The following is a 24,373-nucleotide window of genomic DNA, read 5'->3' as shown; positions in this document are numbered from 1 at the left end:
GACATAAGTACTATTTAAAACGCGGAAATATTTAAAATATGAAGAACCATGCTGATTGGTCAAAAGCATTTAAACTTCTGTGTAAGCTCCAAGGCAGCTGTGTCTTTGTGTATTACTGAATACAAAACGCTGAGAGGAATTGATGTGGCGGTCTCCTTTTCCTCTAGCTCCCCTCCTGTGGCACAACGCAGCCCGCTGCCCCTGCAGGACAGCCCGCTCCGTGTTGTTGTCCCTCAAGATCTCGTTTCACTGTTAATTTTTGTTTCTAATTACAATAAAACACCGTGAAGTCCTGCTCTGACTCAGTGTCGTCTTGACTTTGCCCTCCAACTGCGAGTAACACCCTGCGTGCATATTTCACCTCAAAGTAAACTTGGCTTGAAAACGCGCTATTTGCGACGTCCTTTAAAGACGGATGAGAGATGAGCGTAGCCCTCACACTACTTACTGCAATTGTTTCTGACTGCGAATTGCCGCAGAGCAGCTCCCTGGGCAGCCTGCTTTCTGCCACCTCGTGTGCTGCCGTCACCCCGCAGGCGTGAAGCTGCCGTGCGCGCCAGAAAGATACGGTGAGACGGCTTTCCTTTTTGCCGCTCTCTCAGTGGCTTTGCCGGGCCAGGAGGCGGCCGGGCTGCCGGGACGAGCGTCTGGCGGTGCACTAACACACGCCAGGGAAGAAGGGACAAAGGGAACGAGCCCGCCGCCTCCGTACATCGCAAGGGAGGCATTGCCCAGACCGCAGTAGCTGACCCGCCCGCAAGATGGTGGCCCGCCGGAGCCGGCCCGCCTCGGCCAAGATGGCGCCCGACGCCTCCCCCTCACAATCTCGCTCGCGGCGGGCCGGGCGCGCGCCCAACTGCCTGCTCGGCTCCGCCCCGCGCCTGCGCGCCGGGCGTCCCCCGCCCCGTATGGGAGGAGACCGTGACGTCAGCAGCGTGCGCCGCTGCTCGGCGCCGCCCGCGGGAGTGCGCGCGCCTGCGCGGTGTAGGCGAGCGGAGGTGCGGGCGGCGCGGAGGGGCCGGCAATGGCCGCGATCGGGCGGCGCTCAGGTACCGGCGTGGGGCGGGCTGGGCCGCGGGGCCTGCTCGGGGCGAGCCGTGGGGGGAGCCGTGGGGGGAGCCGGGGCCACAGCGGGCGCGTGGGATGGCGCCGGTGGTCAGGGGAGGAAGAGGAGGAGAAGGAAGAGGAGAGGTGGGGGGAGGGCAGGCGGGCGGCCGCTTCCCGCCCGGGCCGTGCCGTGTCGGGCCGGGCCGTTCCGTTCCGTTCCGTGGCCCGGGCTCGGCGTGCGGCTCCGGCCGTGCCGAGACGGCGTTTTGTTGCTGCTGCTTTCTTTTTGCTGCCTTTGTACTTCTGGTGTTGTCTTAGTTAAAAATCTCGTGGTGAAGGAGTGGCGGCGGGCTTTCCCCGAGGCTGTGCCGCACCGTGCGGGGGCCGCCGTTCTGCCCTCCCCCCCCCTCCTTTCCGCCCGCGGCTCCGGGAGCGCTGCGCTGCTTTGCGTCCCGGCCCGCCCGTGGCGGCTCTCCGGCGGCAGTTTGTGTTTCCCGCGGTGCCGCGTGCTGGCGGGCACTGAGCGCGTTTTTTTTCTTTTTTTTTTTTTTTTTTTTTCTTCTTTTGTTTGCGTGTGTTTCAAAGCTCGCAGCTGCGCTCTGTTCTCGTAGGTTGCGGTTCCAGAAGCTAGGCACCGGGAGCTTTGCCTTTCGCCATGGCTCAGTTCGGAGGACAGAAGAACCCTCCGTGGGCCACTCAGTTTACAGCCACCGCCGTGTCCCAGCCAGGTCAGTGACTGCACGGCATCTGCGCCGGGCTCCCACGGGCGTGCAGCCCTGAGAGGCGGCAGTGTTCTTTATAAACGGCTCATGTTGGCAGCTTCCCACACCGTACAGATGCTTAAATATATTTGACTTAATATCAGTTGCTCTGTGAAGGGAGATGAGTAAAATCGCAGATGGATTTCTATTGATTCACAGGATAAGTAAACAAGGTATTGAGTTATTCATATCCAGCGGTGTGTAAATCACACCGCGCTGCTCCATGTTAAGTAATGTCAGCCCCAGTAAGGCACTGCTGTTCTTGAAGTGCTGCCAGAGTTTCATTTCCAGGGCAGCCTAAATTGGTGCTTACAAAGTAATTCATCTTATTAATACAGAAGGCATGCTTTGTACAGTGAAGACGTCCCTGAAGTTTGCTACTTGGTGGGGAGCAGCTGTATATATGTGTGTGTGTGCCTGTATATCTGTATATATTTAACACCAACCTAGAACCCAGAGACATCGCCCTGCTGGTATTGGGGTGTTTTTGCTTTACCTGAGAGGCCTCTTTGGTTGCAGCACGGTATTTTTGAAAACTTAACAAGCTATATTTTGTTTTCACGTTGTTTTATAGTGCTGAGGGTTTTGAGCCAGAAATGTGAAGCTTGCTGTGTGGTGAACTTCAGAGCTGCTTTTTTTCTTCTATACAAACTTTCCTTAATATTATAAGTTGCCTGATGTGAATAGTAGTAATAATGGTTTAAAAAAAAAAAAAAAGATGTGGAACATCTTCGAGGACTCAGGATAAAGAATTGTCTGTTTTTTGTTTCATTATCTCTGGAGTCTTACTCCTGTTTGATTTGAAGCAGCGTGCCATCCCTCCCTGGTCAGGGTTTGAGTTCTGAGCACAAGCTGAGGACGCATACCTGTTATTTACAGGAGCTGTGTGCCTGGACAGACAAACCAACAACTCTCTCTTGACTCTGCTTTCCCTAACTTACTCCATCTCCAGTTTTTCCTTTGGGTGCAACTCCAGCCTGAAGGCATACCCTAAGGACACTGCCTCCCTCACCTGTGACCTCAGCTGCATGCAGTCTCAGGTTACCCCTGTGCAGCCCTTTGCCTCTGCTGCTGCTGTGCCCCACCAGCTGGCTGCGTGCAGTTTTCCTCATTTCTCTGAATAACTTGTGCTTCCCTCATTCAAGTGGTGCCACTCCTCTGAGAAGTTGCTTACCAATGGGCAAGGGCAGGTGTAGTGAGCATGGGAGAGACAGATGTTGCCATTGGTTGTAGTGTCTGACTTGGTGCCACCTTGGGGGAACTGAAGGACAGCAGCCTCGGGGCTGGGGCCTTCTCAGCAGCCAGAACATCAGGGAGGTGGATACAAGGCTGGCCTGAGGGCTGGCTTCATGCTTCTGTGGAGGGAAGGCCACACAAATCTGGAGAGAGTAGCTAGCAGCCATCTTACACTTCCCAAGGTAAAGACCAGAAGGAGCCCTGGGCAGATAGTGGGTGGAGTGTGGGCACTGGAGGCACAGCCTCACTTCTGATCCCTAGTCCTGTTCCTGCAGTTCTACCTTTGGTTAGCCTGCTTCTCAGCCTCCTTCAATTAAACGAAATGCAGAATTTAATTGGGATAGGACCATCAGTTGCTGCTGTGTGAGATGTTTCACCAGTTAAATGAGGACAGGGAATCTCCAGGGATTTTCAGCTGTTCATCTAATCCAGGAGCACCTGATGCTAACATAGCAGCCTCTGAAGACTAATGTTTAACTGCAATTCTGCCATCTTCTTGCAGAGTTTCCACTGTCCTTCGCGATCACTTGAAAGCATTTACCTCCTTACATCGCTCTCTGTGGTCCCTTCCTGTTCCTGCTGCTATACACAGTTGGCACGTCTGTGTCCTCTGTCGTTCTTGTCTTTATTACTAATTCCAGTCACTGAGATACTGCCACCCCTGCTCCATTTGTAGTGCTCATGTACACAGTTTCCTTCCTTGTTGGCTGTCCTGATTTGTAGCAGGGAGTGCAAGAAATCTTTCTGAAAAACGTGTGTTCCTTGGCCTGCTGAGAGCTGAAGCAGTTCAGCTCTGAGCTGCAGTTGAGCAGCCCCCATTCCTGCAGCTTTCACACGGAGGTGTGCCTGCCTGTCTGTTGGGCTGCTCTGCTGATCGGGGGTGCTGACTGGCATGTGGTGCTTCTCGCCTGCAGCTGAGATCAAGAAGTTGTGCAGGCTGGCTTGAGTAAATCTTTATGTTCATGAACAGACTGAAAAAGAAATACCAATATTTTGTAAAAGCTGTTAAACAGATTTATGAATGGCAGCTGTTTTTATTGGAGTGTTGGGCTCCTTCTCCAAAGCATCAGGGTGCTTGCATATTGAGGAAAGAAATCCTGGTTTTCATAATGCAAGCTGTGTGATGTGGAGCTTTTCCTAAATTTTGGTCACAAATGGTGCCTGATTATATTGCAGAATCAATTTGATAGTTGCAAAAAGATAATTTCAGGAGGATTTTTTTTTTCTCTTGCTGACTTTAATAGTGTGTTGGCCATTTCTGGTGAAGAAGTCACTATACTAGTTCGGACTTAATAATTAAAGTACATCACTCTAAGGTACTTGTAGGGTTACATACCATGTAATGAAGTGTTCCTGGGATTGTTCTGGGACAATTATTTACTAATTGCTGTCTGTGCCTCTGGTGTTAGAAGACAAGTAATTCCAGAGGCCAGTAAATGCTTGGTGAGGAGAGACTTTGACGAGCCACGTGGTGAAGTTGTTGTCTAGTGGAATGGTTTTGTGCATTGCATAACTGAAAACAGAATGAAGTCCCTGCTATGCTGCTTCAGAATAGTTAAAGTGTAGACTGTAGCTATTGCAGAAACTTGAAAGGTAGGAAATTAAAAATGTGAAATTTCTAGATAAAACAAAGTGCTTGTTCTAAGTACTTCTGATTCGTGTGATGATGCGTGAATTCCTCAGATACCTTCCTGCTCTCTCAGTGTGTTTTGTTGGTGGAACGGTGCTTAGCATGTGCTATCTTCAGGATTGAGATGTCCCCCTTGTGTTTTGGAACCTGTTTTTGTGCAGCTGTGGTCCCAGGGAAGTCCTGGCTGATGAGTGTTGTCTTCATTGCTGTATCGAGATCTAATGCAACAGTTGTGCCCTGTTGTTGCTCGTGGCTGCTATAAGATGACTAAGAGAAGTGTCGGTGAAGGACAAGTGTGTGGTGGGAAGTCACATTTGCTGTCAATTCTGAGAGGCATCCAGAGCCCTGGGTAGGCAGGCTGCTTATTTACTGTAACACATAGATCTATGTCACTTACCGCTGGAATTGAGAAGCAAGAGGAACTGTTAAATATTGCTTTAAAAAAAAAAAAAATTATAATTTGTTTGTAACAGTAGAAATTTCTATGAGATAGAAGGATGTTTGAGCTGCAGCCTAGGACTCAGATTTGGCCATAGGTGATTTAGAATAAACTTCAGAGTGAATAATGGTAGCTAGCGTAGTCAAACAGATTCAAAGTCAGTAGCATTAAGTGAACTCATGTGCTAATAGGAATTTTTGTTCAGCATTTGGAAGTGAAAGAATAATGCATTTGGTGGTTTGTTTGTTTTTGTCCTGAATGAGCCAGCAAAGTAATATTAGACAAGAAAAATGGAAGTTATTCCAGGATAACATCAGCAGAGCATTTTGATTAGATCTAGGGTCTGTTTAAGGTGTGTTATATAAGACATTGGTGAGAGTGTGCTTCTGGATGGTCAGGAACTGGGGTTGTAATTGGAACTGGCAGAGGGAGAAGCAGCAGTAGGTGTGAGGATGGAGGCAGTGCAGGGCCCGTCCTGGCAGGAGACCCACGTTTGGTTTACTTGGCTTCTGAAGCCAAGTGAATGTTGGAATTTTCCAGGGGGAAAGTGGCATCATATTGGAAATACTGCTATTCTGCTGTACTGTAGAATGGTTGATTTCACTGTTAAAATAGTTTTACTTCCTGGAATACTTATGTGAAATATTTGATATAAATCATACCGGTGATCATTATTTTCATGGTTCTTAATGGATTTCTTACAGATTTCATTCCAAAATTGTAAGATGCTTAATGTCATCAACTTGTTTTCCAAGTATTTTTACCTTCCTGCAGAGAACAGTGTAAGAAGAGGGGTTTGCCTCATTCAGAATTTGTTATGCTGATTACAGCGCCTGTGTATTTTCTGTTGGTCACTAAGCACAAAGCAGTCTTACTGCATCTGTGGGTCAGAAGTGACAGCTTCGTTTGGGGTCAGGAACAGTGTGGAGTGTGATTCCACAGGAAGAATGCAGTGTATGTGCTCTTAATATCATTGTGTCTTTAGTAGCCCTGTTCACCTTGAATGTTCTGAAAGTGGCTGGCTGACCCATTTTTGCTGGCAGCATGCTTCTGTGCCGAGCTTCTCTTTAGTTCCGCTGAAGCACATGAACCACTGATAGCTTGCTTTAATGATATTTGATCACACAGTTGAACGTAGCTTGCTTGACAAACTCGTGCTGTAGGTGGAGCAGGTTTCCAGATGGGTTTGCATTTCTTTACTGAGATTTGCATTCTACGGTGTTTTCTGTACCTAGGAGTTCCTTAAATAAAACATAATCGTTGGAAGAGACAAACCACGTGGATAGCTGCTGCTTATGATTTACTTCATATTCTACAGTGAATTAAAAGCTGATGTGACAATAAAATTATTACTTTTTTCCTTCTGTATGGTGTGGATTTGTGCAGCATAGACAGGAGACAGCGTGGCTGGCTCCCTTTATGTGTGAGGAGTGATGAAGCTCCCTGTTGTTACAGAGCTGCTCACTCTCTACCAGCCCCTACAGCTATGAAATTCAGCTTGTTCTGGGACAAAGACAGCACTGAGTGAAGCCAAGCCTTGTGCATTTGCGGAGCACACTTTCTATAAACCTCACCCCAGAGCTGCTGCTACAGTAAGGAGACGGTTGCTACAGTAAGGCAGTTGGACTGGATGATCTTATAGTTCGTTTCCAACCTTGTGATTCTATGATTCTGTGATTTCTCGCACCCTCAGAATGAAATGCTAATTGATGTGCAGAAGAGAGCAACAATCCTTACTGCACTCATCCAAAGCCTGAAACATGCTGCATCTTTTCTTGAATGCATGTGTTTGGAGCAGGCGAGAGACGGGGCTGACAGTTAGTATAGCCGTGCAGTCATATGCAATTTGAGAGAAAAGGAAATTCAAGTCTCCGTGCCTCTGCTGTACTGTACTGTTTGTAAATACATTTAGTAAAAGAGAGTGTGATCCCTTACGCTGTTTTTTTTCCCAAGTGGGATTATGTACTTCAGGAGCTTGACTGAGGAGTAAAGCATCACGTGCCGCGTCTAATACAACTGCGAGAAAGTGAATCTGTTTAAAGCCACTCTTGGTGCTGATGTGTGCCTTCTCCTTTCAGCTGCTCTTGGTGTGCAGCAGCCGTCGCTGCTTGGAGCCTCTCCTACAATATACACCCAGCAGACGGCGCTGGCCGCGGCAGGGCTGACTACGCAAACGCCAGCCAACTACCAGCTAACTCAGACGGCCGCTTTGCAGCAGCAGGCGGCAGCTGCAGCAGCTGCCTTACAGCAGGTAAAGAACAGAGCGTTTGCGGTTGTTGTTAGGAGCTTAGAAATATAAAACACTGGCTTTGTGAAGCAGAAGTATGTATAAGGAAAGAAAATGGGGGAATATTTACCTTTGTTTTGTAGACTTTAAAAACAAACAAACAAACAAAACCCATAGGATCGTAGGTCTGCAGCTATTGACAGATGGATCAATTGGGGAAGGTGGGAATTTTGGCTGTGGAGGTGCTGACTGTTGGCTATGGAATGCAGTCCAGGAAAAGGAGTTCTGCCACACCTAAGCTGAATATCTCAAATTGCAAATATCCCCAGTAACCATATGTAACCTGATGTCATTTTTCATGATTTCGTGCAGATTCTCCTGTATGTGCTAATGTAAAGCTTTGGCTGAGAAGTCCAGTCAAAATCCAGTCTAAAGATGAAGAATATTTGTTATAAAAGTAGTACATATTGATATATTTCTATATTCTATTGTTACATTTGAATAGTTTTTATCTCAAACGTGTCTAGTAGTTAATTGGATTTGATATTTTGGGCCTAATAATACTTCCTGTTCATGAAATATTTTTGCTTTTATCTGTTTCAGCAATATTCACAGCCTCAGCAGACTCTCTATAGTGTACAGCAACAGGTTTGTCTGATTCTTACTGTGTACATCACAAACTTGAAAAGTAATGTTGGTTGTGTGTATTGTAGGAGTTGTCTACAAAAACATCCTCACGTGGGAAGTTATTAAAGTAATTAACGTTTTGTGTAGTGAAAGAGAGCTTGAAGTTTACAAACTTGGAGAGATATATCCAGAACAGAAGCCTGCCTACCTTAATGCAAAAAGAAAATAAAACATACATAGTATTCCATGTGTACACAATTCCTTCTAAACTTTGCTCTAATCAGGGCCATGTATTTTAACTGCTGGAAAGATGCTGTCCAAAAAAAGTTCCCTTTTACATATTTCATGGTCTTTGAATTTACAGGACTTTGAAAAAGACTAAAAGGACATGGGGATTACAGGCCTAAGCTTCTCCAGCTGCCAAAACTTTTTTTTATATTCCTGTTAACTTTCAGTTACAAGGAAACGTCTGCTTACTTAATAAATCTGAATTGCACAGTGTTACAATTAACCAAATGAACACAATTTTATGAATATGCAATCTGCTTAAATGATCGAACCCCCAAAGTTTTAGTGACTCAGATTAAGCAAAAACTGCTCTTACTTGTAAAAAGGAGGTGAAATTGTACAGTTTCCTTAAGCATATAAAATTAATTTATAACTTTATTTATTTTAAGTTGCAGCAACCTCAGCAGACCATTTTAACTCAGGTTAGTTTGGTTTTATTGTTTGGTCTTCACCCCCAAACACAGATAATGCAAGAGCACAAATTTCTGACTTCCTGAGCATTTCAATCTGTAAAATGAACTAATATGAGTGGCCATCTTATTGGTATAGATTTATTTTATCCAGATGTTAAAATATGCATAGCCTTGGTTTCAAAAGTTTAATGGCAACTGCTTTTCCTTCATATTGAAGGAAATGTATGTTGAATACTTCTTTTTGTTCTGAACTTCAAGTATTCAGTTGTTTTGCAGTAATGGGGAAAGTCCTTTAAAGAGGAATTTAACTTTGTGCTAACCTTATTGCAGTATGAATACTAGAGGTCTACAGAGAGTCTTGCTGAGCTTGAGAAAGTTGAACATACAGCCATTTAACACTTGCATTGGTTCTAGTACTGTTTACATTTAACATAATTTAAATTTAAATTTAAAAAATTAAATTTAAAAATTAACATCATTCTTAGAAAAAAAAAGAGGTAAAAATAGTTTACTTAATTTCAGTCTTCTACTGTGTTTTAATAAGAAGACAAGCACTTAAATTTGCTGGGCTAGGGAAGGGCTCTGTTAGCCTCAGCCTTTAACCTACTTGGAATAAATAGTTGGGGTACAACTGGGGAGTGATCTGTAAGCATGTTTTAATAGCAGAGTTAGCATTTCTCTCTCTTCAACCCACTGTATGGGTTACTTACACACGATAGTGAAGTCTTCATTTTTTTCTAGACAGTGTTAATATTTTGAGAAAGTTGACTTTTCTAAAGGATAAAGCCAGACTCCATTCGAAGTCGAAAGATCGTTATCTTCAAAAATAAAAAAAAATAAAGACTTCCACCTTCTGAAAATCTCTGTTCAGAATAGTTGCTCTAGAGATTTCATAAGTATTTCTCTACATTGGTTAAAAACTTCCTTGTAGATGTATCATCTGGTTAGGTGATTTTTTTTGTTTTGTTTATTTTGCTTGCAGCCAGCTGTTGCACTGCCTACCAGTCTTAGCCTATCTACTCCTCAACCAGCAGCCCAGATAACAGTTTCTTACCCAGCGCCCCGCTCAAGCCAGCAGCAAACGCAACCGCAAAAGCAGCGCGTCTTCACTGGGGTTGTTACTAAACTGCATGATACATTTGGTTTTGTGGATGAAGATGTCTTTTTTCAACTTAGGTAAGGTGCAAACACTTGTCTGCTGATGTGTTCTGTGCTGCCCTTGCTAGAGAAAAGGTTTATGTTACTGCATTACAATTCTGTGACTCAACTCACAATGTCTGCAGTTAGCTTTTCTCAGTCAGCACCGAGTCAGATGCTGAGTTAGTAGACAGTAGATCTGAGTTCCTTACATGAATTTTTGAGTTTTCTTAATGCAGAATCCAAAGTTAAGAGATGCAGAAGATAGTGAGCTCCTTATAATATGAAATTGCAGAATTTGTGGGTGATTAAATGCATATATTTTGCTATCTGCCTATCTTAATACAGTATAGTTGAGGAATTTGTGTTAGAGCCAAGGACAGGTGTAACATTTTTTCTCATACTCCAAACTGAGTGTACCTTGTACCTTTCTTCCTTTAAGCCTTCTCTGTGAACTTTTATCTGCTTTCCCCAGCTTCAAACATAACTTATAAATGTAAAAATAGTTTCTGTAGCTAAATAAGACTCACAGTATGCTTATTGCAATATTTGCAGTGCTGTTAAAGGAAAGACACCTCAGGTGGGTGACAGAGTTTTAGTGGAAGCTACTTACAATCCTAATATGCCGTTCAAATGGAATGCACAAAGGATCCAGACGCTTCCAAATCAGGTAGGAGGGTTGCCCAGTGTATCTTTTACTGACCTCTTCTGGTTTAAGCACCTTCACAACTCATTTTCTTTTCTGCTATTAGAACCAGACACAGGCTCAACCATTACTCAAGACACCTCCTGCAGTTCTTCAGCCCATTGCGCAGCAGACGGCGTTCGGTGTTCAGGCACAGCCTCAGCCTCAATCCTTGCTGCAGGCGCAGATATCGGCAGCTTCAATCACACCTCTGCTTCAGACACAGCCTCAGCCATTGCTGCAGCAGCCACAGCAAAAAGGTGCTCCTTCAGCATGCAAAGCTTGTTCTAGTTCTTACTGTGCTTAGTGTGATTTTTTTTTTTTGTCAGTGCAAAGTCTGAAATAACAGTTGAAGTAATGTGGAAAGAATTCCACAGAAGGACAGGTTCATAATTTTTCAGTTAGAATGTGCATCTTTTTGCAACTCTATGCATGGCACATTGCCTTCACTACTAGCTCAAGAGTCACCTGGTTAGTGACATTCCTACAGACTCTTGTCATTCCTACTAAGATGTCATTATCTGGTGTAGTTTTTTGTTCTGATACTTTAGCAGACAACGGGGAGAGTTGAAAATTGTGGTAGTGCTGTAGTTCTTCAGCACTATTCGGAATGTTCAGCAAAGTCAGGTTTTGCATAATGATGTTCCTAAAACTGTTATTTCTATATTAGTGTTTTATTCATTTCAGTCAGCCAAATTGACACTTATGAAAATAAAAATTACTGAATATGGCAGATCTGAAACAAAGTCTGTTTTCATTTGATCTCTGGGTGACTGACAAATCAGTAATAGAATTGATGATAAGACAATCAAGGCATTGTCATCCTACCCACAAGAAAAGCAAGGAGAGGGCATCATCTAAGCAGAACTGTTTTGGATAAGTGCTTATTACAGTCTAATTGGTCCCGGTTGTTCATCAGTGTTTATTTGCTCTATTTATAATCAGTTAAGTGTGTATTGTCTTGAGCCAGCAGAATTGTATGTTTGGGAATTGATATGCCAGGATAATCAGATGATACAGGAGTAATTTTTACAATAAGCTAGTTGCTATTCATAGGTAAAAAACATGATAAATAGGTTGTAGGTTTTCTTTATTTTTTTGAGTATGTGATATACCCGTCTTAAAAGCGTTACTTTTCTAAGAGAAGGTTTAGGTATTTACTAGGGTAACTACTATGTGCTTAGATTTATATTAACTTCTGTATTAAAAATGTACTTTTAAAGCAGTTTTGCTTCCTGAAATAAATTCTAGAGGCTAAATTTGTATCAGTGAAGAAAAGCAAAGGTCTATAGAGTTTCTTGGTGGGAACGATGTTAATCAATAGACTCTAGAGATGTTTTAGAAAACATACATGTACACAAAGAAAACAACAGTGAAGTGGCAGTGTTTTTAGGGACTTACACAGTTGTCCTCTGCTAGGTACTGATTCTGTACGTTTTTGTTCCAGGTGGTTTGTTACAGCCCCCTGTCCGTCTAGTTTCACAGCCTCAACCGGCTCGAAGATTGGACCCACCATCCAGATTTTCCGGGAGGAATGACAGAGGAGGAGATCCTATGCCAAACCGAAAAGATGACAGGAGGTGTGCTGGTGACAGATCTTTGTAGCCTGCTCTGATTATAATCTAGTCTAAGAAAGCTGAGCTGCTTTCGCTAGGCTGGGACAGTGATATGCACAACTGTTTGTAGCACTAGATAACTGATAACATTAGTTAAATGGAACTCAGTGAAGAGTTCTTACCTGTTTGAAATAAAATAATTGGATTTATCAGTCTCTTTTGTAAAGAAATTCCTCATCGTTTGGTTTTTTTTTTTTCAGCAAATTCTCCTTTCCCTTTTGTGAGTCGTCCCTGAGAAATCTAGCTTCCTTTGTGGTAGAAAGCTTTTTGTGTTACACAGGTGCTTTGCATGTTGCTAGAATGTATGCATTTTCTTTTAAAGCCGTGAGAGAGATCGGGAGAGGCGTCGATCTCGGGAAAGATCCCCGCAGAGAAAACGCTCCAGAGAGAGATCGCCTCGACGAGAGAGGGAGAGGTCGCCCCGAAGACCGCGACGTGTTGTTCCTCGTTACACGGTTCAGTTTTCTAAGTTTTCATTGGACTGGTATGTTTATAACACCAGATTTTCACTTAAAGATCTCATTTTAATAGTGGGTACAAATTACTGTGGGAAGTGTCCGCAAATGTATTCAGCGGGCGTTATGATCCTGACTTCAAAATAGCATCCAATACTTCACGGCTGAGAATCGTGAGTGAAATGTTCTGGGCTCTCTGTTAACCTTTTGGTGTTAGTGCAAAATGGATTCATAACCTTGCTGTTTAACGAGTATTCCCTAGTTTGTAGACACCTTTATCAGAGGAATGTTTAATAGTTGTTTTTTAGTACCTGACTCATTAGATATATTACTCTTTAACGTGTCTCCAATTAAGAGGTATATTTATTCTTATAATTATGTGCTTTTCTTACACTTTTTATTGCTGTACCTTTCAAATACTGTTGTGTGTTTCAGCCGCAGCTGTGATATGATGGAGTTGAGGAGGCGTTACCAGAACTTGTATATCCCAAGTGATTTCTTCGATGCTCAGTTTACATGGGTGGATGCTTTCCCAATGTCTAGACCATTTCAACTGGGAAACTACTGTAACTTCTATGTAATGCATAGAGAAGTAGACCCTATAGATAAAAATGCTGCTGTCCTCGATCCACCTGATGCTGATCATCTCTACAGTGCTAAGGTTTGTACAGTTGCTGGTGTTACAGCTGCTCCTTAGATTTATTTATTTATTTATTTATTTGCCAGTAGGGTAAGAAAATATATAATTGAACTGTTTTCTTTTTATTTGAGCAAAATACAGTATTTAAAACCTTTTAGTGAACAGCTGGTAGATTGAACTTGAAGAATTATGATGGAAATTAATTGGTTTTTCTGCTACTAGAGCTGTCCTAAATCTTGTTTTTATGGAGATACTTTTGTATTCTCTGCACCCAGGAAACAAAGCTGCAGGATCTTTGAATACATCTCTTAGGCAATTTTTATCTAAACAGTTCCTAACACCCTTTCCTGTGATAGCTCTTCAATTAAAATAAGTCTGAAATTTCTGAATCAATTAGATTTAGAAACAAAACTCTATTTTAGAAAGTCTTAGTGTACTGACTGTTTAAAAAAAAAAAAAAAAAAAAAAAACCACAAGGAAGCCTTGACTAAAACATCAGGTGTACTGTTTTGTTTTTTTTTTACATTCTACCTATGCAACTCTTTCAGAAAGTTGAGCTTTAAAATACAATCTTTAAATGAGAAAACAGCTTTCTGTTTCATAATATTAAGCTATTTAGGTTATTAAGAAAGCCTGTTAGATTTGGCGGGGCCTGTGGGATTGCTAAGAAGGTACAGATGAATGTCAGCCAGCTCTTGGGATTGCAACAAAATGGGAGAAGTCTGTTACTTAAACTAGGAATGTACCCAGTACTTCTTAATATAAGCTATTTGGCTTATAGTAGAAGTGTGAAGAACAGCAGTCTGCATGTTGCTTTATATGCTTTCAGTTGGTATTTTTAAGATCACGTGGCACGCATAAGGAATAGTGAGGGACTGAGAGAGGACATTTTAAGCTCAAGTTCTGTGATTTCTATTTACTATATCCTGATATTTTGTGATATTAAGGAAAGCATAGGTGCGTATGGGTACAGAAGTTTTGGTCATTGTTTACCAGTTATATTGGGAGACCTTCACAAGACTGACCTGATTTACACAACAGGTGATGTTGATGGCTAGCCCTAGTATGGAGGACCTCTATCACAAGTCCTGTGCTCTGGCTGAAGATCCCCAAGAACTTCGTGATGGATTTCAGCATCCTGCTAGACTTGTAAAGGTAAATATGCCAGATACTCTTGGCAATGAAGGTTGGTTATGCCAAAAAGGGAAGAGTTTGTAAGCAGCTAACTGACTTCATTTCCACTCTGAAAAGATCTAGTTCGGATATTACTTCTTTTTCCAATTTAATGGAGTTTTCTCTTCGTTCCTTTCATACTTAGTGTTTTCTTCAACTCGCTCAACATAGGTGTTTGGAGAAACCTATTTGCATTATTAACTTCATTAGCCTTTTTTTACGAGTGTTTAAACCTTTTGAAGGTCTCAGCTGTGACAAGAATACAAATGAAGCAGTAGTTCAGTACCTATTGTAGTGAAACTTAACAATTGTTAAACTGAACAACCTGTAGGTGCTATAATATTTCAAGACAACATATTTGTTGTTTTTCATTTAAACTCCATCCTAGAACCAGTGGGAATATTGAGTTTGTAGATACAATGCTCTTGTGATCTTATCTTTTGTAGCGGTGCTTTATCACTTCTGAGCAGGTACATCTGTAAATATGTGCATCAGAATTAAGACACCATTTAAATTACTATGTGTTTGTTTTCTGTGTTAGGAAGGTTTTAATTGCAGAGGAACAAGCCTCTACCGATAAGGAAACTTGATGGAAAGTCTTGCAAACAAGAATGAGTGATGATGTGTTAAACCTATTCCATTTCTGAAATAGTCTGTGGAAAAAAATAACTGAACTCTTTCTTGACTGACTTTCATTTTCAGATTTCAAAATAATCTGAGAGTTTGCTCATGGATTTCAGTGTGTGTGCTATGAAATGTTCTTTACGCTTTGGGAAGATGACTTTTTATCCCTAGTAGGGGAACATTCAGAAGACTCTTTCTGTCTAGTTTTTAGTGGGTATGAAAGGCAAAGATGAAGCTATGGCTATTGGAGGACACTGGTCCCCATCACTAGATGGACCTGATCCAGAGAAGGACCCTTCGGTGCTGATAAAGACGGCTATTCGTTGTTGCAAGGCTCTTACAGGGATTGACTTAAGTGTGTGCACACAATGGTAAGTACTGTACTGCAAAGTAAAGTAGAAGTATTTTCTGTTACGAACAAATAAAAAATAATAATTAAAGGAAAAAAAAGAAGACGGGAAAACTTCTTTTTTCCTTGCCAGCTGCTGTTGGTAGTGCAGGTAAACTACTCAAAGGGTGTTCTGTTTCCGTAATAAGTTTGATTGGTGCCTACTTTGCTGAATAATGTATTAAGGACTCATTAAAGATTCTGAATTTATTCTGACTTGTTATGCTGTAATTTTTAATGAATGTGTGTTGAAAATATTTTTCATTTTGTACATAGCTGAAGAAGATCGCCAAGAGAACTTCATTTCATTGTTCTTTTGTAAATACTTAGCTGTTGGTTATATAGCCATATTTTCTCTTGATGAGTTCACTTGTCCCGCGTTAACGTAACTTTATTAATATCACAGAAATGTCTGTTGTGTGCTAAATTTCATGTACTTCAGTGCCTCTTATTTGCACGTTAAACCTGTGTATGCTAAATAAGTAGTATGAAACAGGATTTTGGCAGCTGTCTTCCTTTCCAATTGCGATGCATCTTTACGAACGTGCCGAAAGAGAAAATATGGCTTCCATAATTTTTTTCTTTAGACAAACTTCAAGGTCTTGCAGCAAAATTTCTTTACTTGATGTGCTACAAGTGATCTAGGCTCTTTAAAATGTATTGTAGAATTTTTTTTCCAACATGCTTCTTCCCTTGCAACAGGTACCGTTTTGCAGAGATTCGCTACCATCGCCCTGAGGAGACGCACAAGGGGCGTACAGTTCCAGCTCATGTGGAGACAGTGGTTTTATTTTTCCCGGATGTTTGGCATTGCCTTCCCACCCGCTCAGAGTGGGAAACCCTCTCCCGAGGATACAAGCAGCAGCTGGTCGAGAAGCTTCAGGGTGAACGCAAGGAGGCTGATGGAGAACAGGCACTGAACGCTAATCCCTTTTTCTATTTCTGCTTCTCACAGGCACAGGAACACAGGCACAAAATGCACATCACATACTACACAACACACATACATAGGAAGAACATAACTGGTAACAATGACTGGTAAACCAGCTTTCAGCAGTGTAGTGAATGGTGGTTTTTATTTTTATTTCAGCTAGTTTACTAACTTTAACTGTGTATGCCGATATCACAAATGGAATTAAATTGTGCTTACGATGCGCAGAACAATTTTTATCATAGAAGTAGTTGCTGGAATCTGGGACCAGTTGTTGAGTGAGATGCAGTTCATGAATAGCTGTCTTCAAACATTTTGCCATTTTCTAAAATTCCTAAATTCTCTCCTGTGGCCAGTTCTAATTGTGATATTTGAAACTCACCAGACACTAGTCTGAAACATCTGAATTTCAGGCCACGTGGCTGATCAGCATCTTGGATTGAGGGAAGGTCTGACTGAACAAAGAGTAACTTGGGGGATTTAAAACCTGGGGGAAGATCACACACTGTGCGGTGAATGGAGACCGGCAGTGTCTGTGTAACCCCGATATTCTTTGTGGTGTTGCTTATCACCCTTTTGTGTTCCACAGATCTGGCTTGTATTGGCTGAGTGGCACTGTGATCATTTATGAAGTGGTAGAATGTGTGTGTGAACTTGTCTAAACAATAACTTTAGGAGAAGACTGTCTGAAACAGTTGTGACCTTGCACAGATCAGCAACAGAATTTTAAAAATTACTGAAATACTTTCAAGCTTTCTGAAGGATAAATTTAAAATTTTATTTGTCAGGATGAAGAGGAAAAGGATGATGGGGAAGCAAAAGAGATCTCCACACCTACACACTGGTCTAAACTGGATCCAAAAACGATGAAGGTAACTACACTTCTAAACTTGATTCCATCATGCATTTTCTTTTTTAAAGCACAATCTGACATACAGCTGTCATTCCCTTAACCAAGGAGAAGAATTTAGTAGTGTTTTTTGTTCCTTGCATAACTATTATGTATGGGATCACAATGTAAAGAGTGAGACTATTTGAGTAGGTGATTATGGGTAATTGAAGCTTTTGTGACTTCTGAACTTTGTGTAATTAAAGCTTGTGCATATGTTGCAGTTTAACTGGAAAATGAAAGTTCTGCGTTAATCTGGTCATCTCTATTCACATTTAAAATGTGGAGCCTAAAATAGTTCAGTGTTAGTTTAAAAAGGCAATAATGAGATGCAAATGTATGTCAGGAGACATAATAAAAAGTTTCCACAAAGGAGATAATAGCCTTAAACTACCAAATCTTTCCCTGCCTCTATGAAACCCTTAAAAAAGGGGTCTTTAAGGAGCAAATGATTATAAACGTAATAATTTGTATCGGTACAAACTGGTGCTACTCAGTAGAGAATTTTAAAAAATACACTTGACTTTTCAGTGATGTTGATTTTTACTTCACCTTTTCTGCTAATCACGTGTTTTGCAATGTCACTGGTTGATACCACTTACAGAGCTTTTATTTACCAGGTAAATGACCTTCGCAAAGAATTAGAAAGTCGAACTCTTAGCTCTAAAGGACTGAAATCTCAGTTGATAGCTCGACTGACAAAGCAACTGAAAGTAGAGGAGCAAAAAGAAGAGCAAAAGGAGCTAGAGAAGTCTGAGAAAGAAGAGGAAGAGGAGGAGGATAGGAAATCTGAAGATGACAAAGAGGTTAGGTTTTGGATATATTTGGTTTAAGTCTTATTAAATATACATAAATACATAAAAATATAGATATAAATTGGTTTAAATATATAAGTATAAAAAGTACAGGACTATGCCTTATTTTATAGTTCTCAGATGGCTGTGCTGGGAACTCTTGCTGTAATTTGAGATGCTAAATTAGATTGAAATTTTGGCAAGCTTCAATTCTTGTGTCAGCAAAGTCAGCAGAAATATGCAGCTGCCCTAAAGGTGACTGAATTAATGTCAGACAGTAAAAATAAGAGGTAAAAATTCCAAACTTCCCCAAAAATGCTCATTTGCAAACGTGTGAATGCATTTAACGAGATCTTAAATTCTTAAACCTATCTGGAAAGTAGCTGCTTAGTTCTATTTGTATTTATTGATGTTCAAGCTATAGGGAGTTACTGTGGAAATGTTTATTTCAGTCTGTAAAAGGTTATAGTATCTCAAACAGTCCACTTCTTTCACATGGCTCTTGTTTTGGTTGTTTTTTCTGTATCCTCAAGCTTCATTTTTCACTTCTGGATAAACACCCCATGCAGTGAAGTTTCTCAGTGTTGTAGCTGATAGTTTCAGTACTGCTAAATTTGTTTTTATATTTCTTGAGGGTGAGCAAGATCTGTGCAATAATGCCAAAGTCCAGCCACATCAAAAGGGCATAAATGCATGGAAAACATTGTATTACTTGCTTTTAAACCTGCATTTTTGTGTATTTTTACCTGCTAACTAGTATGGGATAATTTGGAATTTTGGACATCTGTGTAAACCTTTTCCTTGTCAACGGAGCAGAGGCTATGTTATGTGCTTACCAATTCTTTCAGCTGCTGCCTTCTTCTACAGTTTGGATGAGCTGAACAGTCTTGGGATCCCTTGTGATATCTGCCTTCTGTGATTAGGAGCAGGAAGATTTAATTGTTTGTCTTTAGGAGAGCAAAAGCTTTGCCATGACTTATGTACTTGTAAGACTCGCCTTGGCAATCAATAAGCTGTTTGGTATTTTACCTTTAACCTTTATTTAAATTTGCAGTAAGGGTGTCTCTGTAAACTCCGTTTCCCATACTCAAAATTTGAGTTTAAAATTTTCTGCTAGTTGTTGAAGCAGTGCTGGATAACTTTGGGAAATTATCAAATAAACTTTAGTCTTCCTATGTGAGAAATAAGATACGGTGAGATTTCCCTGTGCTGCTCAGAATAAATGAAACGCTCCTCCGGATCTCTGACTCCTTTGATTTACCTACCATTTTTTGAAGTGAATTAGTTCTGTTCCTTCCAGTATTGAGTGAACATGCTGCACCTAGCACCACAAAATAGTTGGAAGATGCTCATGCTTTGAGGTTTAAACAACATGGCATGTCCTGCTTTGTGTTGCTCAAGTTTCCAATCTTCACTCTTAGGCTTGTGTTGGCAATGGATGTGGAATACGTTCTGTGGGTACTGGTGTCATTTCTGTTATCTATCGGTTATCTGCCTTACATTTAGCAGTCTTAGGCTTTCCTTCTCTTTCTTCAAAGCAGTGAGCCCTAAAATCTAACATAGATAGAAGCTGCAACTTTGGGAATATGCTTTGTGTTATTCTTTGCCTCTTCAGGAAGAGGAAAGAAAACGTCAGGAAGAAATGGAACGTCAGCGACGAGAGAGACGGTACATCTTGCCTGATGAACCAGCCATCATTGTGCATCCTAACTGGGCAGCAAAGAGTGGGAAGTTTGACTGTAGTATAATGTCACTCAGTGTTCTTCTGGACTATAGGTTGGAGGATAATAAAGAACATTCCTTTGAGGTAATTCAGCTGTGCTAGTATATTAAAGCAACTTTTTATTGAGCTATGCATTGTGATGTTGTGTTGAAGGAAAGAAATGCTGCCTAGCAAGTGCACCTGTGTTTATAGTTATTTATTCTTTCTTCTTAATTCTGTGGTAATGGTGGTTTTCTTAAATTCATGGTAGTATGATAAAGTAAAGCTTAATGTAAAATTAATTTTGTTGTGCAAGACCTAGAAAAAGCAATCCAGTGTTTGGTAGTAGATTTATAATAGCAGTGTAATCAGGTGTAATATCCGGAAGGAACAGAGATTATAATTTGTACAGCTAGTGTAGGTCCTAAACTACTGTGATACAGGAGAGAAATATAAAGTTCTTTAAGGTTTGCATGTGCACAACAGATGGTAAGAAGTATCAAGTGCATGAAACTCTGACATGGTGAAAATTCAGATAGCACCTCGTTACTTTTTTAATCAGAAGTGTAAAAATATTTAATATGCGCATTGAAACTTTGTCAATTCTCATTCTTTATGTGCAGGTTTCATTGTTTGCAGAACTCTTCAATGAAATGCTTCAGAGGGATTTTGGTGTCAGAATTTATAAAGCACTGATTTCCCTCCCAGAGAGGGAGGACAAAAAAGACAAAAAAAGCAAAAAAGATGAACGAAAAGAAAAAAAGGAAGAAAAAGAAGAAGAAAATGATGAACCAAAACCTAAGAGAAGAAAATCTGGAGATGATAAAGATAAAAAAGAAGATAAAGATGAAAAGAAGGTCTATATTAGCTTATATTTGAAGTACTATCCTGTCTGGTTCCATATTAAACCATTACTTGATTTTCATTTTGTTGTTGCGTTCTCAAACTGAGTTTTTATAGTGTTACTTCATTGATCTGACCCGTTAATCTGTTTAAATAAGTTTCATTCAGTCATTCTGAAGTTTTACAGATTTATCTGAGGATTATTTTAAACATCTCTCCCTCTCTCCCCTCATTTACCTTTACCACTTAGATTTGAGTGTCTGTGCTTTTAAGTGACTAAACACAAGCATACTCAAATTTAGAATGAGTGCTAGGGTGATGTTTTAAACTTTGCTGTTTTTCAGTTCTGACGGGATTAATTTTTAGGAACTTCTGTTACAGAAGGAAGAGAAAAGGAAAGATGATTCCAAAGATGAAGAAGAAACTGAAGATGATAATAATCAAGAAGAATATGATCCAATGGAGGCGGAAGAAGCTGAAGATGAAGACGAAGGTATTTGGGAATTTTTTGGCTTCCGGATTTTCTTTCCAGATGGAAAATGCACTGAAACTGGAAATCTGGAAGTGCATTATTGCACTAATTCTATTTCAGTAATTCTGACCAGTGCTGCTTAACATGAGCCCTTCTGCTAGCATTTTATTAACATAGCTGAAATAAATCTGTAGCTGTGGTATGTGGTAAGGCGTGCATATAGAAGTGGTTTTATTTTTTTCAGAATGCAGACCACTCGCAACTCCCATTGAAGTCAGTAGGAGATGTGAGTATTCAGCACCTCTGAAAAACCAAGCCACTTTGAAGTGCATAACTTCATATTCATCAGCTGTAAAATGTCATCCTGTTTTTATTAGACTGGAATGTAGTGTGGGACATGTTTTATGAACCTGCAAGGAGTTGATTTCTTTTTGAGTGGAGTTAGGCTTGCCTGAAGAAGTGGGAAAAAGGACTGGGGAGTGTTTCTGTCTGCACGAGCAGCAGGTAGCCCTCTTTCCCACCTCAGAGATTCAGGAAGATGTAAGGCATGCTGTGTGCTTTTTGGTTTGTACTTTTCAGGTGGAGGAAGGTGCCAAAACAGGGTTTTCATCAGACATAGGTTTGAACTTGCTTACATATGCAGTTTCAGTGTTTTCTAGCGAGTGTTTTCAGTTATATTTTTTTAGCAAAAAATAAGTTATATTTTTTTAGCAAAAAATATTGCACCAACCTGGATCTCTTATATCTCTTATTTTTCCAAAATGACTCCTCATTGCTTGTAGTCTGACCCCTGAGCACATGTCCTGGAATCTTCTGTACAAGCACTGCAACTTCCCATTATCTGCCCTTGTGCCATTCTCAGTGAGAGTTGGTGAGACCTGATCCAACTTCCCATGGAGGTGCAGGAGAAAGCTTGTAGTTGTTAGAAACGTATTGGCAAAATTAGAAAAATGTTTGCATATGTAGTTTTTTCAAAGTTTTCCTCACAAGAAAGGTGAGCAGTTTCATAAAGAAATCTGCCATGTGATTCTGTGACAAAAAAAAACTTGCGAGGTACGGAGCTGCACGCCCTGATACGTCCCTGTAGCTGTCACATTCCTCTTTCTTTTAGATTTAGTTTCACTGTGCTGTCTTACCTTTTAAAAACAAATAAACAGAGCCACTGCATTTGGTGCTTCATATCTAGCAAGCAGTGCAGTCCGTAATGTTGAGACTCTCAAGTTCAGGATCAAGTACACCAGTCATACCTCAGTCAGTCATGAGTACAAACATGTTTTTAATACACAGTTGTTACTGTTTTTATGATGTAATCTAAAATACTGAAGAGTAAACAATACTGATTTACTTTTTTTTTTTTTTTTTTTTTTTTTTTTTACCTAATAGGAATAACCATAGCTGAATGTAGACTTTGGCAAACCTCTTTAGGAAGAAGTAATTTTCTGCACACCACTTAAACAGATAGTGATGTTGGCACAACTGATTTTGGTCTGGTTAGCATTTATTTCAGCTCTTCTATCCTGTGTGTGTGATAAGTAAGAATCTACAGGATAAAATAGTCAAATGTTTTAGGTTAAAATAGAGTTAAGATGAGGACAACACCTACAAGGAGTGATTTAATCATGTCATAGAATGCCTTGGGTTGGAAGGCACCTTAAAGATAATTGAGCCCCAACTCCTGCTGTGGGCTGGCCCAGGGCCCCATGCATGGCACTGTGTACCTCCAGAGGTGATGTACCCACAGCACTAGGCAGCAGTGCCAACACCTCATCACCCTCTGAGCAAAGAATCTCTTCCTGACATTTAACATAAATGCCATCCTTTAGTTTAAAGCCATTCACCCTTGTCCTGTCACTTTTAGACCGTGTAAGAAGTTGTTCTCCATCCTGCTTGTAAGTTCCCTTCAAGTACTGGAAGGCCACAAGGAGTTCTCCCTAATAAATGTCATTTGTTTTTCATTTTGGGGGGGAAATATAATGTTTTCAGATGTTTGAGGGCTTATGTGAACTTCTTAATGAAATGTATTTTTGAGATAATGTTTATTGAATCATTTACTGTGGGAATGTTGAATTTTCTTTCTGTCTTATAGACCGGGAAGAAGAAGAAATGAATAAACGAGAGGACAGAAGAGAGGGAAATAAGCATTGTAAAGAGAGGTCGTCTAAAGATAAAGTAATTAACATCTTTCTTAACTTCATGTAATCAATCTTGTATAAAGATGTTATAATCAGAGTTTACCTTTGTTTTCATTCTATTTACACTCTTGATTACTTCATCACTTCTAAAGTGAACTTGTAAAGAGGTGTGACAGCTTGGGGTAAGGTGCCTATAAGATGCTTTAATCTATGTATTGAAGATTGTTGGATAAAAGTTCTTGGGGAAAAGAATCTTGTATAAATTTGAACTGATTTGTCTGAACATGTGAGAGGCAGGTGATTATTTGTGGTTTTCTGTTGCTGCATTCTTACATTAAAAAAAAAAAGTGGCTTTTTTTTTTTTTTTAATCTTGCCTCCATAGTTTAAGGTTAAGGAATAGCATAGGTTAGATTTGTTATGCTTGAGTTTTCCTTATAAATGCTAAAATAAAGTGTCCAACCCTTTTATTTTCCCCAATGGAAATTAGGAGGTAAAGAACAGAAATAAAGGGGGAAGAACAGATGGTAGAACTGTTTTACCTGTGAGAGCTGTGAATGTTCATTCATTATGTGCTTACAGGGACTTTGTTTTGGAATGGCTCTTCAATGAAATCTTTGGCTGGGGAAATAAGGATTTTTTTTTACTGTTTTTTCAAACTTTGAAAATGAATGTCATATGCATGACATATTAGTCTGGACCAAATGTAGCTGGCTGCCAGGTGTTTCTTTTCATTGTGCTGCAAGTCTTCTAAATAATTAAAAGAATGGTCTTCCTAAATAGCTTGCTTATATTGTATTTAAGTTCAGTAGGTAAATATTAGCTGTATTAATCCCTCTTCTCTAGGAAACAATGAAAGGAACATAGTATAATGAACTGGGTAAACATCAGTTATCTGAAACGTGCACTTATTTTTTGGTATAGGATGTGAACATGGTATTTTTGACTTCCTAATGATCCCAATATGAATTTTCTGCAGGAGAAAGACAAGACACAGATGGTAACTGTTAATAGGGATCTTCTGATGGCTTTTGTTTATTTTGACCAAAGTCACTGTGGGTATCTTCTGGAGAAGGACATGGAGGAGATACTGTACACTCTTGGACTACACCTGTCTCGTGCTCAGGTTTTGCATCTTTTCCTAGCTTGTTTTCATTTCAAACCCCAGTATGTTAAAATTCGAAAAGTAGTGCAGTTTCTTTAGTTAAGTTTTTCAAGTTAAAACA

The 24,373-nt window shown here is 40.5% G+C and overlaps 1 protein-coding gene and 1 non-coding gene across 7 annotated transcripts in view; both read left to right on the top strand.

Annotated features, from left to right (window-relative positions):
- Positions 1–941: 941 nt before the first annotated feature.
- Positions 942–24,373, top strand: part of CCAR1 (cell division cycle and apoptosis regulator 1) — a 26,985-nt gene continuing 3,553 nt past the window's right edge. The window contains exons 1-22 of one of the 6 annotated variants that reach the window (XM_052677990.1): positions 942–1,049; positions 1,659–1,775; positions 7,192–7,364; positions 7,944–7,988; positions 8,645–8,677; positions 9,651–9,844; positions 10,361–10,475; positions 10,558–10,750; positions 11,938–12,070; positions 12,429–12,590; positions 12,997–13,222; positions 14,243–14,356; positions 15,203–15,369; positions 16,089–16,299; positions 17,106–17,189; positions 17,827–18,012; positions 19,616–19,807; positions 20,326–20,559; positions 20,927–21,038; positions 21,262–21,303; positions 23,104–23,186; positions 24,127–24,273. In XM_052677990.1, coding sequence (XP_052533950.1) covers positions 1,703–1,775; positions 7,192–7,364; positions 7,944–7,988; positions 8,645–8,677; positions 9,651–9,844; positions 10,361–10,475; positions 10,558–10,750; positions 11,938–12,070; positions 12,429–12,590; positions 12,997–13,222; positions 14,243–14,356; positions 15,203–15,369; positions 16,089–16,299; positions 17,106–17,189; positions 17,827–18,012; positions 19,616–19,807; positions 20,326–20,559; positions 20,927–21,038; positions 21,262–21,303; positions 23,104–23,186; positions 24,127–24,273 — 2,919 coding nt within the window. In that variant the 5' untranslated portion in view covers positions 942–1,049; positions 1,659–1,702. Of the gene's footprint in view, positions 1,050–1,632; positions 1,776–7,191; positions 7,365–7,943; positions 7,989–8,644; positions 8,678–9,650; positions 9,845–10,360; positions 10,476–10,557; positions 10,751–11,937; positions 12,071–12,428; positions 12,591–12,996; positions 13,223–14,242; positions 14,357–15,202; positions 15,370–16,088; positions 16,300–17,105; positions 17,190–17,826; positions 18,013–19,615; positions 19,808–20,325; positions 20,560–20,926; positions 21,039–21,261; positions 21,304–23,103; positions 23,187–24,126; positions 24,274–24,373 lie in introns of all 6 variants that reach the window. The other 5 variants (XM_052677991.1, XM_052677989.1, XM_052677992.1 and 2 more) reach the window with 5 other exon arrangements.
- Positions 14,988–15,051, top strand: LOC128078235 (small nucleolar RNA SNORD98). Its single transcript, XR_008205384.1, has one exon. It is a non-coding gene; the product is annotated as a small nucleolar RNA SNORD98 (small nucleolar RNA).

The sequence above is a fragment of the Tympanuchus pallidicinctus genome, unplaced genomic scaffold (genome assembly GCF_026119805.1).
Source record: "Tympanuchus pallidicinctus isolate F22 unplaced genomic scaffold, pur_lepc_1.0 scaffold16, whole genome shotgun sequence".
Lineage (NCBI taxonomy): Eukaryota > Metazoa > Chordata > Aves > Galliformes > Phasianidae > Tympanuchus > Tympanuchus pallidicinctus.
The sequence above is the reverse complement of the archived record's forward strand: the minus strand, read 5'-3'. Positions and strand labels throughout refer to the sequence as shown.